The sequence below is a fragment of the Aspergillus undulatus genome, assembly GCF_047715775.1.
Source record: "Aspergillus undulatus strain CBS 261.88 unplaced genomic scaffold BDV17scaffold_36, whole genome shotgun sequence".
Lineage (NCBI taxonomy): Eukaryota > Fungi > Ascomycota > Eurotiomycetes > Eurotiales > Aspergillaceae > Aspergillus > Aspergillus undulatus.
The window spans coordinates 17,872-33,676 of record NW_027396640.1 but is presented as its reverse complement, the minus strand read 5'-3'; the positions used below and the strand labels follow the sequence as shown (position 1 = coordinate 33,676).

At 52.8% G+C, this 15,805-nt stretch overlaps 7 protein-coding genes across 7 annotated transcripts; 4 read left to right on the top strand and 3 right to left on the bottom strand.

The window, feature by feature from the left end:
- The first annotated feature begins 6 nt into the window (after positions 1-6).
- On the top strand, positions 7-4,370 carry BDV17DRAFT_267549 (pyruvate carboxylase). Its single transcript, XM_073758373.1, has 3 exons — positions 7-305; positions 366-3,985; positions 4,034-4,370. Exons 2-3 carry the CDS (start codon positions 506-508, stop codon positions 4,139-4,141), a joined length of 3,588 nt encoding a protein of 1,195 aa, XP_073613957.1. The 5' UTR covers positions 7-305; positions 366-505; the 3' UTR covers positions 4,142-4,370.
- A 481-nt stretch (positions 4,371-4,851) lies between these two features.
- On the bottom strand, positions 4,852-6,941 carry BDV17DRAFT_267546 (putative carboxylesterase). The gene is made up of 4 exons (XM_073758372.1): positions 6,367-6,941; positions 6,281-6,304; positions 5,951-6,229; positions 4,852-5,892 (listed from the first exon to the last, which is right to left on the bottom strand). The coding sequence occupies exons 1-4, from the start codon at positions 6,695-6,697 to the stop codon at positions 4,874-4,876; spliced, it is 1,653 nt and encodes a 550-aa protein (XP_073613956.1). The 5' UTR covers positions 6,698-6,941; the 3' UTR covers positions 4,852-4,873.
- Positions 6,942-7,617: 676 nt separating this feature from the next.
- Positions 7,618-8,566, top strand: BDV17DRAFT_132191 (uncharacterized protein). The gene is made up of 3 exons (XM_073754155.1): positions 7,618-7,757; positions 7,915-8,119; positions 8,191-8,566. Exons 2-3 carry the CDS (start codon positions 7,958-7,960, stop codon positions 8,428-8,430), a joined length of 402 nt encoding a protein of 133 aa, XP_073613955.1. The 5' UTR covers positions 7,618-7,757; positions 7,915-7,957; the 3' UTR covers positions 8,431-8,566.
- A 658-nt stretch (positions 8,567-9,224) lies between these two features.
- BDV17DRAFT_132167 (60S ribosomal protein uL5) lies at positions 9,225-10,164 on the bottom strand. Its single transcript, XM_073754154.1, has 4 exons — positions 10,093-10,164; positions 9,866-10,013; positions 9,509-9,758; positions 9,225-9,432 (listed from the first exon to the last, which is right to left on the bottom strand). The coding sequence occupies exons 1-4, from the start codon at positions 10,093-10,095 to the stop codon at positions 9,306-9,308; spliced, it is 528 nt and encodes a 175-aa protein (XP_073613954.1). The 5' UTR covers positions 10,096-10,164; the 3' UTR covers positions 9,225-9,305.
- A 140-nt stretch (positions 10,165-10,304) lies between these two features.
- Positions 10,305-11,283, top strand: BDV17DRAFT_267539 (small nuclear ribonucleoprotein-associated protein). Its single transcript, XM_073758371.1, has 4 exons — positions 10,305-10,494; positions 10,596-10,604; positions 10,660-10,731; positions 10,793-11,283. The coding sequence occupies exons 1-4, from the start codon at positions 10,468-10,470 to the stop codon at positions 11,258-11,260; spliced, it is 576 nt and encodes a 191-aa protein (XP_073613953.1). The 5' UTR covers positions 10,305-10,467; the 3' UTR covers positions 11,261-11,283.
- A 569-nt stretch (positions 11,284-11,852) lies between these two features.
- On the top strand, positions 11,853-13,047 carry BDV17DRAFT_267534 (pyruvate transporter MPC1). The gene is made up of 4 exons (XM_073758370.1): positions 11,853-11,995; positions 12,199-12,271; positions 12,446-12,604; positions 12,703-13,047. Exons 1-4 carry the CDS (start codon positions 11,923-11,925, stop codon positions 12,776-12,778), a joined length of 381 nt encoding a protein of 126 aa, XP_073613952.1. The 5' UTR covers positions 11,853-11,922; the 3' UTR covers positions 12,779-13,047.
- Positions 13,048-13,050: 3 nt separating this feature from the next.
- On the bottom strand, positions 13,051-15,590 carry BDV17DRAFT_299244 (putative amino acid transporter; the record flags this gene model as incomplete). The annotated part of the gene is made up of 2 exons (XM_073763837.1): positions 13,051-13,476; positions 13,533-15,590. 2 exons carry the CDS (start codon positions 15,588-15,590, stop codon positions 13,312-13,314), a joined length of 2,223 nt encoding a protein of 740 aa, XP_073613951.1. The 3' UTR covers positions 13,051-13,311.
- Positions 15,591-15,805: the final 215 nt, after the last annotated feature.

The following is a 15,805-nucleotide window of genomic DNA, read 5'->3' as shown; positions in this document are numbered from 1 at the left end:
ATAGACTGTAGGAAAGGCTTTCTAGATCTGACGGCCGACAAGGCGATCGACGTGCCCCTCCTGCTGCGTCATTGTCACCTGCCCAGCTCTATCCCCCTCTAAGGTTCTTATTCAAGGTTGAGCTTCATCCCCAGCCTTTTCCGTCCGTTCTCCGTCCTATTTCTTCCTATCCATCTCCCTGTTTCCCCTAATTGATCGTCCGCCGCTTCCTCTCTTTCCCGCTCCATCACCGGACTTTTTTCTTCCCTCCTCCCTATACTCCGTCCATTTCCTCCCATCTCCGCCGGGAAACTCCTCTCCCACAGGTGACTCACAACCTCTTCTCTTTTTCTGGTTCTCCAGCTAATGGACTTCATTCTATAAAGTGGGCTAGCTTCCCGATCTCTTCAGCCCTTCAGATCTCTTCCTCTCCTGTCAATCTTCTCTTGATTGTTCCTTCCCCGGAACTCTACTTGCCCCTCACCTCCGCTCCCCTCCCTCCTTCCTCCCCATCACATCACCCATCATGTCTTCCATTGTCCCACGGATCCAGCACGAGAGTGCTGTCGATGAGACGGAGTTCATCGATGACCACCACCACCGTCACAGGGACTCCGTCCACCACCGGCTGCGAGCCAACTCCGCCATCATGCAGTTCCAGAAGATCCTAGTCGCCAACCGTGGTGAAATCCCGATTCGTATCTTCCGAACAGCCCACGAGCTGTCACTTCAGACTGTTGCCATCTACTCACACGAAGACCGACTTGGTATGCACCGTCAGAAGGCCGACGAGGCCTACATGATCGGAAAGCGGGGCCAATACACCCCCGTCGGCGCATACCTCGCCATTGACGAGATTGTCAAGATCGCCAAGGAGCACGGCGTGCACTTAATTCACCCTGGATATGGTTTCCTGTCAGAGAACGCCGAGTTCGCTCGGAAAGTCGAAGAGAATGGCATGGTCTTTGTTGGCCCCACCCCCGAGACCATTGAGGGCTTGGGTGACAAGGTCTCTGCTCGTCGAGTAGCTATCAAGGCCAATGTCCCCGTTGTTCCCGGTACCGAGGGCCCAGTCGAGCGCTATGAAGAGGTCAAGGCCTTCACTGACACCTACGGCTTCCCCATTATCATCAAGGCTGCTTTTGGTGGTGGTGGCCGTGGTATGCGTGTTGTCCGCAACCAGGCTGACCTGCGTGACTCCTTCGAGCGTGCTACCTCTGAGGCTCGCTCAGCCTTTGGCAACGGCACAGTCTTTGTTGAGCGTTTCCTCGACAAGCCCAAGCACATTGAAGTCCAGCTGCTCGGTGACAACCATGGCAACGTCGTTCACCTCTTTGAGCGTGACTGCTCCGTCCAGCGTCGCCACCAGAAGGTCGTTGAGATTGCCCCCGCAAAGGACCTCCCCACAAGTGTCCGTGACAGTATCCTTGCCGATGCTGTCAAGTTGGCCAAGTCGGTCAACTACCGCAACGCCGGTACCGCCGAGTTCTTGGTTGACCAGGAGAACCGCTACTACTTTATTGAGATCAACCCCCGCATCCAGGTCGAGCACACCATTACCGAAGAAATCACCGGTATTGATATCGTCGCGGCCCAGATCCAGATCGCTGCTGGTGCTACCCTTGAGCAGCTCGGCTTGACTCAGGACCGCATTTCCACTCGCGGCTTCGCTATTCAGTGCCGTATTACTACTGAAGACCCCGCCAAAGGCTTTTCGCCGGACACCGGTAAGATCGAGGTCTACCGTTCCGCTGGTGGTAACGGTGTCCGTCTGGACGGTGGTAACGGCTTTGCTGGTGCCATCATCACCCCTCACTACGACTCTATGCTGGTCAAGTGTACTTGCCGTGGTTCTACTTATGAGATTGCGCGCCGCAAGGTCGTGCGTGCCTTGGTCGAGTTCCGTATTCGCGGTGTCAAGACCAACATTCCTTTTCTGACCTCTCTGCTTAGCCACCCTACTTTCATTGACGGCACCTGCTGGACCACTTTCATCGATGATACCCCCGAACTGTTTGCCCTGGTTGGCAGCCAGAACCGTGCCCAGAAGCTGCTTGCTTACTTGGGTGATGTTGCCGTCAACGGTAGCAGCATCAAGGGACAGATTGGTGAGCCCAAGCTCAAGGGTGATATCATCAAGCCTACGCTTCACGATGCCGCTGGCAAGCCCATCGACGTTTCAACACCTGCCATCAAGGGTTGGAAGCAGATTCTCGACCAGCAGGGTCCTGAGGCTTGGGCCAAGGCTGTGCGTGCCAACAAGGGCTGCTTGATTATGGACACTACCTGGCGTGATGCCCACCAGTCCCTGCTTGCTACTCGTGTCCGTACCATTGACCTCCTGAACATCGCTCACGAGACTAGCCATGCCCTCGCCAACGCTTACAGTCTGGAGTGCTGGGGTGGCGCCACTTTCGACGTTGCCATGCGCTTCCTGTACGAGGACCCATGGGACCGTCTGCGTAAGCTGCGCAAGGCTGTCCCCAACATCCCGTTCCAGATGTTGCTCCGTGGTGCCAACGGTGTTGCTTACTCTTCTCTTCCCGACAACGCCATCTACCACTTCTGTAAGCAGGCAAAGAGGTGCGGTGTCGACATTTTCCGTATCTTCGATGCGCTCAACGACATTGACCAGCTCGAGGTCGGTATCAAGGCCGTCCACGCCGCTGGAGGTGTTGTCGAAGCCACCCTCTGCTACAGCGGTGACATGCTGAACCCCTCCAAGAAGTACAACCTCGAGTACTACCTTGGCTTGGTTGAGAAGATCGTCGCCCTCAAGCCTCATGTTCTCGGTATCAAGGACATGGCTGGTGTGCTGAAGCCCCAGGCTGCTCGCCTTCTCGTCGGTGGTATCCGTGAGCGCTACCCTGACCTCCCTATCCACGTTCACACTCACGACTCTGCCGGAACTGGTGTTGCGTCCATGATTGCCTGCGCTCAGGCCGGTGCTGATGCCGTCGATGCTGCCACCGACAGTCTGTCTGGAATGACATCTCAGCCCAGCATCGGTGCCATTCTTGCTTCTCTTGAGGGAACCGAGAATGATCCCGGTCTTGACAGCGCTCAGGTGCGGGCTCTTGACACCTACTGGGCACAGCTGCGTCTGCTGTACTCGCCCTTCGAGGCGGGTCTCACTGGTCCCGACCCCGAGGTCTACGAGCACGAGATTCCTGGTGGTCAGTTGACCAACCTTATCTTCCAGGCTAGCCAACTTGGCCTGGGCCAGCAGTGGGCTGAGACCAAGAAGGCCTACGAAGTCGCCAACGACCTGCTCGGCGACATTGTCAAGGTCACCCCGACTTCCAAGGTTGTCGGTGACCTGGCTCAGTTCATTGTCTCCAACAAGCTGACTCCCGAGGATGTCATTAACCGCGCGGCCGAGCTCGACTTCCCCGGCTCCGTCCTTGAATTCCTTGAGGGTCTCATGGGCCAGCCTTACGGCGGTTTCCCCGAGCCTCTGCGCTCCAAGGCCCTCCGTGACCGCCGCAAGCTCGACAAGCGCCCTGGTCTCTTCCTCGAGCCTCTCGACCTCGTCAAGATCAAGAACGACATTCGTGAGAAGTTTGGCGGCGCTACCGAATACGACGTGGCCAGTTACGCCATGTACCCCAAGGTCTTTGAAGACTACAAGAAGTTCGTCCAGAAGTTCGGTGACCTGTCCGTTCTTCCTACACGCTACTTCCTCGCCAAGCCTGAGATTGGTGAGGAGTTCCACGTCGAGCTTGAGAAGGGTAAGGTCCTTATTCTCAAGTTGCTCGCCATCGGTCCTCTCTCCGAGCAGACTGGCCAGCGTGAGGTCTTCTACGAAGTAAACGGAGAGGTCCGACAAGTATCTGTCGATGACCAGAAGGCTTCCGTGGAGAATGTTGCCCGCCCCAAGGCCGACTTGGGCGACAGCAGCCAGGTTGGCGCTCCCATGAGCGGTGTCGTCGTAGAGATCCGTGTTCACGACGGCCACGAGGTCAAGAAGGGTGACCCCGTTGCTGTTCTCAGCGCCATGAAGATGGTATGTTTCTCCTGTCCGTTATTAAATAATCATGCTAACGACATTTAGGAAATGGTTATTTCTGCCCCTCACAGCGGAAAGGTGTCTGGTTTGCAGGTCAAAGAAGGTGACTCTGTTGACGGGCAGGATCTCGTCTGCAAGATTGTCAAGGCTTAACTGCTTACAAAAGTGACTTGAGAAATATCGACATATGCGAGACATCATGTCAGGGGTATTTGGTGTTGGTTAGAGATACTGGCGCCTATGCTGTGGCTATGGCTCGGTTGGTGAAGTTGGGATTTCATCTCTTTAGGGTTTGCCTTATTGTACGATTTGTTAGCTTTACAGTTTTATGATTCAATGACAATAGCACATGTTCAATAGAAATGCATTCAATGATTTGATGTCTTGGTTTTTGTATTTCATTTCATGTTCAAGGACGCCATGCTCATCCTATGATACAGGAGCGAGCGCTGTCATAGCCAAGGCAGGAACAGGAGCAAGTAGCCGTCCATTGCTCTTTCCTTGTCGGCTTATAAAATATCGAGGAAGGCGCGATGGAGGATCATACAGAGATGGAAGGAGCAACCACCGCGGACCTCGCAACGAGGTCCATCGCAACTTCCTTGTAAGGTCAAATCGGCACGGCTTCCCAAGGCCGACGCGAGCACAAGTACCTGCTATACTGGGTACTCGCTACTTTTAGATATCCATACTGCATGCTGCATGTGAACTGTGGAACATTTTCTAGGGTATTAAATGTAGGACCCGGAGTAGAAGTTCGACGGATTTCCATAATCTGAAGCGTACTGTGTATTTTGACATCTATATACATAGATCCAAGAAGTATATAGCCAATTCTACAAGACACTACTATACATCCTGATGTTCATATATACGACACCAGAATTATAATCTTGACACCGACCCATCCCCGAACTCCGCAACCTCCCTAAGCGCCCTCCACGTATCAACCGCCTGGTCCCAAAGCCCATCCCAACGAATCTCTACTTGCCCATCAGCTTTTAAAGTCCGCATATAGCGCACGCTATCAACGCCCCACCCGATATCGTTCTCGCCATGCACGAACTTGATGAATGGGGTAATGACAGCGTTTCTGATAGTTTCTTTCTCACGGGGGGAGATGACCTCGCCGTTCCCCCAGAACCAAATATACTGGTCTGTAGCGTGCGTGACGCCCCATTCGGGCGGCGCGGAGCGGTCCGCGCATTTGAGGCGGTATTCCATGCGGTAGCGGTGGATATGTTTGGCGGCCTGAGCGCCAATACTGGCGTCGCCGGTTGTGGGGTTTGTAAGAGCGTAGATAAACCCGCGCTGCATGCGGTGGATTTGCATATCTGCGTAGATGCGGCCGAAGGCGTCGGAGGTCCAGTCTTTGCAGTTGCGCGGTAACGTGCCGTTCGGGCAGTAGAGTTTCATGAGGGTGTCGACGACGGGGCGCGGGTAGTCTGCTAATAATCTGGAACGGAGGAAGCCGAGGGTGTTTTTTATTGGGCGGCGGTATGTGCCGTAGAGGAAGTGTTCGTCGCGACATTCGCCGGTGATGATGTGGATGTTGCGGGAGATGAGGGTGGATGCGAGGGTGCCGTTGTCGAGGGTGTGGAAGAGGTTGTTGGGGATGAAGGCGTTGTCTGTTGTTGGGCGGAATTCGTGCAGGTCTATGCTTGCTGCGGCGGAGAGGAGGGTTCTGCTTGGGGTGGAGCGGAGGCGGGCGAGTTTTTCTTGGCTAGAGAGGGAGATGGGGATGTTGAGAGCGGAGAGGAATTGGTTGAATTGGGTTTGGGCGAGAGCGGGGGTTTTGGGTTGCACGGTGAAGGAGTTGGACCAAATGCACGCGCGTTTGATGAGTGCTTCCGAGTCTGGGAGGTGGAGGTCGTAGGCTAGTTGATAGCAGACGGAGTATGCGCCTGGTCACATTAGTATCGCAAGCGTTGGCTTTGGGGGCTGAAGTGAGGCAATTCTCACCCGCGGAATAGCCAGCGAGGGTAATTTGAGAACCCTTGCCCCCGAAGTAGCCAATGTTCTCCTTTGTCCATTCGAGGGCCATGCGCTGGTCCCAGAACCCGTGGTTCCCGACAGTTTCACCTACGGAGGCGGCGTCTTGCTCTAGCTCTGAGGAATATAGAAACCCCAGGACATTCAACCGATAAGCGGGCATGACAACAATCGCGTTGAAGTCTGTATCACCTAGAAGGCCAGCGGCAGAGAAGGAATTTGGAGTACCGAATTGTAGGAAGCCCCCGTCTATCACGAATATGAGCCTCGATATTTAACAGTGCATGGACGAATACGTACGGATAAAGACGAGAACGGGCCAGCCTATGAGGGATGTTAGTTAAGTCTCAAGCTTTCGGGAGTAATGCGCATGGCTGAATACATACCCTCTTTTGGTGGCTCGCCCAAGGGAACCCAGACGTTACACTGGAAGCAATCCTCCTGCCCAATTGCCGTACTCGACAAGTTGGAGAATGTCATTTGTGGACAGGTGTGTGTAGTACCGGGACATCGAAAGGGTTGGTCTTTGGTTCCATAGCTATATGTTCCGGGCAACTTTCGGGCCTTCCGCCAGCGTTTCGGAGGAGGTAGGGCATATTGAATACCGCCGAAATAGTGGCACAGCGGGCTGTTGGATGATTTCGACAAAATGGTGCACCCCTGTACGTAGCCTCTCAAGCCAAGAGACTTAAGATAGGGCGTCTGAATGGTCTCCATGGCTAAAGAATAAGGTGGATTTCTGGTGTCCTGAGCGTATATACGGACTGCCGAGGTTCAATGCGACTGGGAGACGACCAATTGAGGCCTGGGTCCAATCCTGAGGAATTGAAGATTTTCCAACCGCCGTCGCTTGACCTGCGAAACAAGCAATTGAAAGTGCTCACAGGTGAAGGGTATTCAAGCGCGAGCCGGGGCGGATGAGGAGGGATGGTGCCTGAGGAGACGAGGAGAGCGACATGCGGGGATTGCCAGCTGCGGCGTCGGAGATGGAGTCGGCCTTGCAGTTACTGGCCTTGGGGTCGGCCGGCCACGTGACGGGCTGGCCCTTTGGTGGCGACGACGTCGACTTACTATAACCTCCCTCCATTATAGCTTGGATTGAAAGATATACAGCCGCCAGTCCGTTCTGGGCTTGCAATCTGACCAACTTATGCGGCCTCCAGAGGTAGACTTTCTCGAACGGCACCGTCAGGCTTTATACCATGGGAGTCGCATCTGCCTCTACTAGTAGGAAGTCTATTGACCTCCAACCAAGGTATGTTTCCAAGTCCTTTACGTTGGAGCGGAGAAACCAGAACCAACTATTATTATTGTCAATTGTCGTGCGACCAGCTGACATGTTCAACCGCCCATGGCTCCTTTGGGCCTCCCATTGTTCCCTCCCCCATGGCTCCCCGCACTTGAAAGAGCGCTTGACGTCAGCTTCGTTTCGATTGGGAGCATCGACATCATGATCTGATTAATGCGGCCTTTCAAGTCCATCACGTCTCGTATGTCGATCGCGGTCTGACGTTGTGCCGTGGATCTAGGCTGTCTATCTGTCCGGGTCCGTGGCAGCTTTGTCCCAATCATGGGCTCAAGGACCGGGTTGGCGAACCGCCATCCTCCGTTATTGGAGCGTTTCGTAGTCGCTTGCTGAATTACCACTGGCGACACGGAGCTGGCGCGTCCTATCATCTAGGGGCTGTTTCACAGCGTCGACGACTCGGGCTGGAGGGTTACCTGCTTACCCCTCTTCGGAGTATATAAGTCGCTCGAGGGGTTCTCGCGTCCAGAGGTAATCAAACCCATCATTTCCGGAGAATATACTGTGACTGGATCTATTTCTGAGTGAGTTCTCATGCCGTTCGGCCCTCTACTATTCAGAAGAAGAATGATTAGTTGAAGCGAACGAATATCATTGAATTCATGATAGTACTAACCGTTGCAAGTAGTAACGCAAGCCTTCTGCTCGATAACAGCCGAAACACAACAGCAATGAACAACGAAACCACTGACAAGTCTCCTCCTCGTCACTGGCATGGCTCTGTCGGCGACCGTTACGAGCACCACAATGTCTGGGTGCGAGGAGGCCAGTCTTCGGCCTACAGACGACCCTCAACAGGTGCCGCCGATGCATTCGGGACAACTGACAGACGGGTATGTCTCAAACAAATAACCCCTTCAAACCTCTCTCTAAAGGCAACTAACATTGAATTAACACCTCGCAGTCCTCCAGCGCATCCGATGCATCCGCCAACAACGATAGCGCACGCAGCCCTCCCTCACTAGGCGAGAGAAGAAGATCCAGCGGCCACGGTCCCTCGACTCTCTTTGAGAGCCTGACCAGTCAGAAGCGGAACCCGTATGATGGTGCCTTTGCAGAGCGCAGAAAGAGCTGGCAGGAGCAGGCGCACCCTGGTGGCTTCTTTTCGAAGTGGTGGTCTGGGTATACTGGTGGTACTAAGTAGCTTCTTCATGGAAAATATTTAAGGTTGTAGTTATCTGTCTTCTGTTATCTGCTACTGTTGGTGTGGATTTGAATAGGATATTTGTTTGAATATTACAATTCAATCGAGTCAAATGAACAGCAGTCAATGTGTTCTTAGATTGTAGCGGCATCAGACGATAAGTCAAATAGGAGCTTCACGGGAGCGCCGTATCCCTAAATCTCGCTGTCATGTCCCGATGTCTCATCTCGAGGATCGTTGAGTAACCAAGAGCACATATAGTCACTCTGGAATAGTAAAGAGCATAAGTTGTTGCACAATCGTGATTGAAATGTGCAGGCAGCTTCAATAATGCTCGTTTCAGCGCATAGAATCCATGTACGTCAGGCTGAGCGAAGGCGACCGAGGCTATGGCCAAACGCTACAAAGAGCCCCTGGTAGAGTGTCTGCTATTACATCGACGGTGTTGCTCATCTTGAAGCCCAAGGAACAATGCTACAACTACGTGCCAGCAGTGGTGGCTTGGAACAAGCGAGAGAAGCGACTCGACAGCTCAAGAGAGAGGCCGAGTCTCACGGCCAGCAGATGAACATGGAACCCATCCCAAGAGAAGGCAAGGTAGGGTATGCATGTCCGGCATCGTTTCATACTTTTCATCAATGGTTAAGCGGAACTCAATCACCCTTCGTGAAAGCCTTCATTGTGAAAAGTGGATGCGTTTTGAAAAGTTTGTAGTTTGTTTTCTAGCACGCCTATATCTCATGCCGTGGTAGAAAAGCAGAGCGAACATCATTCGAGACAAAAACGCCTGCCAGAAATTTTTCGATTCATAAACACAGTCCTCCGCTGTTCACCGTTCACCGCTCGAAAGTCACCCGGATCGTTGATGGAATGATTTACCGGATGATACCGTCGAAGCGCTGCTTGAACCACCGCATGGTCTCCGTCTGGTTGATGCGGTGGCCGGAACCAACGCGGGCCTTGCAGCGGCGGCGCTTGGCGACACGCTCACCAGGGCGGGTCCTATTTCCCTGTATCAGCACTGATGGTCTTGCCGAAGCGAAATCCCTCCGCGGTAAAGATGTAGATTCCAACTCACATGCAGCAGTAGAAGTCCATGCCGTAGATACCAATGTTGGGGTCGTACTTGATACCAAGATCGATGTGCTCAGAGATACCGAAGCCAAAGTTGCCGGTCTCGGAGAAGTTGCGCTTGCGCAGCTCGTATTCCTTGACCTTGAGGCCACGCTCGAGGATCTCTTCAGCCTTGGGGCCGCGGACGGTAACGTGGACGGCGATCTTTTCGTTACGGCGGATACCGAAGGTACGGACGGTGTAGCGGGCCTTGCCTGTTGTGCGTTTCCTCGTCAGTGACGATATCTTTTTCTCCCTCCCCCTCCGACAAAATTTCGTCATGTCGCTTGTCCGGGTATTCACGAGAATCGGGCATCCTTACTGTAGACAGGAGTCTGACCGCTCAGCTGCTCGAGCACCTTAGCAGCACGGGTGAGTCTGTCACCGGACTCTCCGACACTGATGTTGAGCACGAGCTTCTGGACGCGCAGCTCGCGCATGGGGTTGGTGCTCTTGTCCTTTCCTTCCGACTGCATGACGAAAAGAATATCAGTTTTCGATATCCAGAATAAAAGCAAAAAGGGTAGTGTAGAGTTAATTCTAACTTACCATGGCGACTGGTTTGACGTGGACTGGTCGACTCGTTGAATGGAGGAATCTCGAGAAATCGATCAACCGACGAAAGTTGTGTGAAGTTGGACTGTGGGTGAATGTGGGAAGCGAGAGCCCTTAGCGGCTTGGCACAATCGGCTGGCGCTTCGCCGCAGAGCCGCGCGCCTAAAATCACGTGTCATGGCACTCGCAGACCCAACCTTCGAGACCGGCGCCGCAGTGTAAGGACCTAAGCTCTTTGCCTAGCCCAACTCTATCGGAGCGTGCAGGTGCTGAAGTGAAGACAAGCTAGGAGACTCTCTTCTGATAATTCACTTATACACATTCTTTGGTTTCTCGCTCAAGTCGCATTCGTGCGCATATCCAGCCAACATGGCGGCCAACAAGCAAGGCAAGATGGTGAGTCGGACAAGCCCTTTCAGGCTGTCTTTTCTTTCACAACTGAGCGCGTAAATTTGTCTTGATCTTGATATGGGTGCTAACTATGACGCTTTATCTAGCAAAACCTCGTAAGCGTTGATCGTTACCCATGGCCATTTGCGTGAAAATCTAATATGAATCTAGATCAACTACCGTATGAGGGTTACTCTGAATGACGGACGACAGATGACGGGACAGATGCTTGCGTTCGATAAGGTACATATTCAGGATCCTTACCCCTCAATTCCATGAGACTTGTGGCTGACTCGTTCCTCAGCACATGAATCTAGTCCTTGCCGACACAGAGGAATTCCGCCGCGTCAAGCGGAAAACCAAGTCAGCCCCCGGAAACGCGCCCCTCGTCGAAGCCGAAGAAAAGCGAACTCTTGGTCTTACAATCGTGCGCGGTACACATGTCGTTTCTTGCTCTGTTGATGGACCTCCGCCAGCCGATCCCTCAGCGCGACTTGGAACAGGTGGTCCCAATGTTCCCAGCGCCGCCGCTACCCTTGCCGCCGGCCCCGGTATTAGCAAACCCGCTGGTCGTGGTCTACCGGTCGGACTTGGTGGCCCTGCTGCTGGTGTTGGTGGACCGCCACCTCCTGGCGGCTTCCCTGGTTTCCCTCCCGGTGGCTTCCCCGGTGGTCCCCCGCCTGGTTTTGGTGGACGTGGAGGCCCTGCAAGCGGACCTCGTGAGTATCTTTCACTCGAAATTCGATATACCAAGAAAACTGACAAGTATTAGCTGGCTTCGCTCCTCCTCCCGGATTTGGCGCTCCTCAAGCTCGTAAGTACATCACCTGGGAGACGCTGTGATTATTGACTGACTTTCCTACTTTAGCTGGTGGCTTCCAGCCCCCACCTGGATTCCAGACTCCCGGCGGTGGCCGGGGATACCCTCCACCAGGCTTCGGAGGTCGGTGATTTGAGACGTTACGGAATGGCATGATAGCTTGACAATACACAACTACGGCTGCCTATCTACGACGAAGGGCGAACAGGAATCTAAAACTACACAAAACAGATGCCCGTCCATTCGCCTGCTCTTGGATAGGGAACAGCACCTCGAATTTACCAGGCAAGGCGTTGCGGCGTGTGCGGATGCAGGGAGTGCCCCGAGAAACATGGTTAAACAAAACTCGATGATGGAGAGCTGTAATGCTAGATCTGCGTCAAGCACTTTTATAGTTAACTAATCTGAAACTAAACGCCTGCTTCTTATCTGTCGCGCTTTGGTGCATAACTTACCTAGTGCCTGCTAATTGTGCACGTGACCTCGCCGAAGACTCCGCTCGGCAGCCGTTCCGCTCGCGCCTTGGTGATGACCAAAATGGGCGCTCTCGAGTCTGCTCTTGTCTCGTTCCTGACCAGCAGCTGTCTGACACCGTCACCCCCACGCTCTGCAAGATGGCCGCTGCAATCAAAGCAATCAACGCTAAGATCCGGTCCAACAAGGTCGCGGACTATGTCTGCTCAACACGTAAGTTGCATTCCGGCTTTGTCCAAGGTTCCAAGCCCGGTTCCCGAAATCGGCCGCATGCCAGCTGCGGTCGAGATACAACGGGCAATGGCATAAACACATTGATACGCCATTCTACCTGAATGCGAAGCCATGATTGCTCCTGCTATACAATGGATCTGAATTGCAGAGGACCATTAACTGACAAATATCTTTCTTCTCAGATTTCTGGGGCCCCGTCTCCAACTTCGGTATCCCCGTCGCGGCTGTGATGGACACCCAGAAAGACCCGGAAATGTACGTATTCAGCAAGCTTCCACAATCTCGCCGGAGACCAAGGAGTTCCAGCTTCTGCTCCATTGGAAAATTTCGCGGATACTCGCTTCTACTGCCTCTTCCTTCGCCCTATCTCTCCTTTCTCGCTCGATAAGCAAGTATGAATGAGCACAAGCTAATACCTTGACACCACAGCATCTCCGGCCAGATGACCGGCGCCCTGGTCATCTACTCGGCAACATTTATGCGCTACGCCCTCGCCGTCTCCCCCAAGAACTACCTCCTCTTCGCCTGCCACGCTATCAACTTCTCCGCTCAGTGTACGCAGGGATACCGTTATTTGAACTACTGGAAGTACGTTGTTCTTATCTGTCCCCTTCTCCCAACAAGAGATTACTATTTCCGTTTTTCATGAGTGGGAATGCTATGCTAACCCTTTTTTTTTGCAATAGCTGGGGAGGCCGTGAAGCCGCTCTTGCTGCGAAGGGTATGGAGAAGGGTAAGGAAGCTCCTGAGGCGGGTGCGTAAGGATTCCTTCCTTCTCTTGGAGGTTTTGTTTCCCGTGGTGATCTGGGATCTGGATCCCCTGTTGCCTATATAGTTTTGCTAGACCGGACCTTGTACTTATCTAGGACGAAATGACTTCGGTCAATTGTGTCTTGTCGGGGTTTAGATATGAGTACGGAGTCTTGAACACTTTGCGTCTCTATAAAAGTACGCCCGATATGTCTATGAACTCTTTAAAGTCTACAGATGGCTAGCTAAGTAATCGATCCGGTGTTGTAATATGACATAAATGTATTTGAGCTATATAAATCAAACCAAGTCAAAACAATGCTAGATAACCTAACATCACAAATCAAATCAGCAGCGCAAATTAGTCTCCAAATCCAGATTCATAAAAGTCACCTATCCTGGCATCTTCACGTGTCAGGCTAGATTGCTCGCTTGCGTTAAAAGCAATAACATGTCGTTCATAGATCGTCTATACGTGGGTAGTCTCTTCTATAAACAATTCGAAGAGTGCGGAGGGTGTTAATATAAGAGCGGCTATACACGGATTACGAATCGCAGTATCCCGGGGCTTTGCTGTTTTCGCCGTGGACCCAGTTGTTGATTGTCAAGGCTGTGGTGTAAAGACAGCCGATGACTCCCAAGCAAGCGAGCGCTATGTCTGCGAGCTTCTGCCGTCTGGACCGCGCGCAAGACTTTAGATGGAGGAGAGGCTAGAGAAGGTAGAGATTAGTTATGATCTGAGTACAGGTTGTGGTGGTAGGCTTACCGGGTAAACATAGATTAGAGGAACACAGGCGAAGCTGCCGACAAGAGAGACAAACTTGTCGAGGTCATCAGCCCCGCCCCAGGCAACAAAGGCGCAAATCATGACGAGGAAGAACCGGAAGCCGTTCTTCTTCCATTTGATGCCAGGGTTATACTTCCCGCTGCGTGTGAAGAGCTCGTTCTCCATAATTCGAATGGCGGGGAAGAGCTGGAGCGGAGTGCTCAGGAGGATAGCCAGAGAGTAGAGGAATTGGACGCCATTTACAAGCTTGTCGTCTTGTGGAAGGTTGAGAAGAATCACGGTCTTGGTTGCGGGTCCGTATGCGGCGTAGCTGATGGCACCGGCAGCCAGGAAGATGATTGTGATAATGATCATGACACCGCCCAAAACACCAGTGAATTGCTTGGGATGTTTCATTGACTCCTGAATGGGTATGATGAGTCCGACTCCTTCAAATGTGAAAATGGCGGTTCCAATAAAGAGCGTCCATGTAGATGGATTGAAAGAAATGATTTCAGCGACACCACCTTGAGCCGATATCGTGAGGAAGTCGTAGTAGAAGAGGTATACCAAGCCCAGCAAGATGAACAGATCCGCAATGAGCGCAGTAAAGCCAAGCTTGCTGATGTCACGGATCAGCGATAGCGGCAGGAAAATGAGCAATTGCATCAACACCATGAACTTGATATCAATAAAAGACTTGCAATTGCTGACAGCAAGAACAAAAGCCTGGAGATTCTCAGCTGTAAAGACAATGTATGCAGAGACAAACCCTAACTGGCTTAGGACGATCGAACCGAGGATAACTCGACGCATATACTTTCCATAAAGTGCGCCCCCAATATCACCGAATGAGCCCTCGATCTTCAATCTTGAGTTTACAAGAAGAATGAAGCAGTAAAAGCTAAGTAGCGAGACAGCGAGCAGTACTAGACTGCTGAAAAGCATACCTCCGTTGAGGAAGGCTCTCGGCAGGAATAAGACACCAGTGCCTACGAACGATTTGAGGAGTAGGAGAGCTGCACCTGTTCTGGTGTTCGTTCCTGTTCCTCCACGAGGTTTGCGTCTTCTTTTGCCAGGCGTAGAAGGGCGTAGAAGGGCGGAATCCTCACCTGGTTCACGTTCGTCCGTTTCGTCATAGGCATCTGAGGAAAAGTACTCGTCGGGTCCAAGCGCCTCGTCGTCTTCTTCCAACTCTTCACCGGCAAAGTGGCCATAGAGGGTCAAGAACTCTAGGAAACTAGTTGTCGGAAGCTGGTGAGGAGTGGGAGATGCTCTGACCCTCGCACCAGGGTCTCCCGGATGAGGGCTTCCTGCTGTTCTTCGCAAGTAATCTCTTCGGAATCCGCCCGGTACGCGGATACTGTTGATGTTCATGGTATCCTCTTCAGGAGCAGGTCGATTCAGACTGAAGCTCCTGCTGCGCTGAGGCTTTCGTACAGAGCCGCCTTCTTCGGCATCCTCAGCCCATCTGTAAACCTGTCTAGTGATATCGCCTCCTTGAAGTTGCAGGCTAGAGAATTCATCGTCACCATCATTCGTACCATCCCCGGAAGACTGAGTATCTCGGCCCTCAAGTGGCTGTACCAAGTGCCTCTTGACAATCTCCGGGTCTTCGTAAGGGGCGGCAGAGTATTCTGACCCTTCCCTCCAAGGCTTTTGGTCGAAGGAACCATAGTTTGACCTAACCTGCAGACCTTGATTGAACGCAGGGGACTCGGTGCGTTTCGGCGACGTCCCGAATCGCGGAGGTGATCGGCCCAGGCTTTCTTGAAGAGCAGAAGCAATCATGGACTGTCCTGGGCCAGGGAGGGACGAGAGGTTATCAACCCTACCAAGATCTTGTGCATCATCTGTAGGAGCTGGAACCGGTATTTGCCGCGGAGAGGCAGTATTGGAAGCGGACGGCACGGGCGATGCAAGCCGAGCTATTGAAGCATGTCTTATGGAGTCCGGAGCTGGAGAGCCTGCTCGACGTGCGGAGGTCGCTATCGGAGATGACCGAGGGTTGGGGGATGACGACGCCTCCCCGTTGTCATACCTTCCAGGAGATGCCATGTCACCGAGGGGAATGTACTTGAGAAACAGCCGACAGAATGGTCACTAATCGCGACACGGCCGCTCAATTGTCCAAATGCTTTGTTTGAACCGCCGTTTGTTGCTGTGGGTAGAGAAGGACGATGGCGCGGAGGAATAAGTGGTGCTTGTGGAAGGGACGCTGAGAAGTGATACTCTAGTTTCTAGAGCTTCGCGATATGCTTATTTCCAATAAA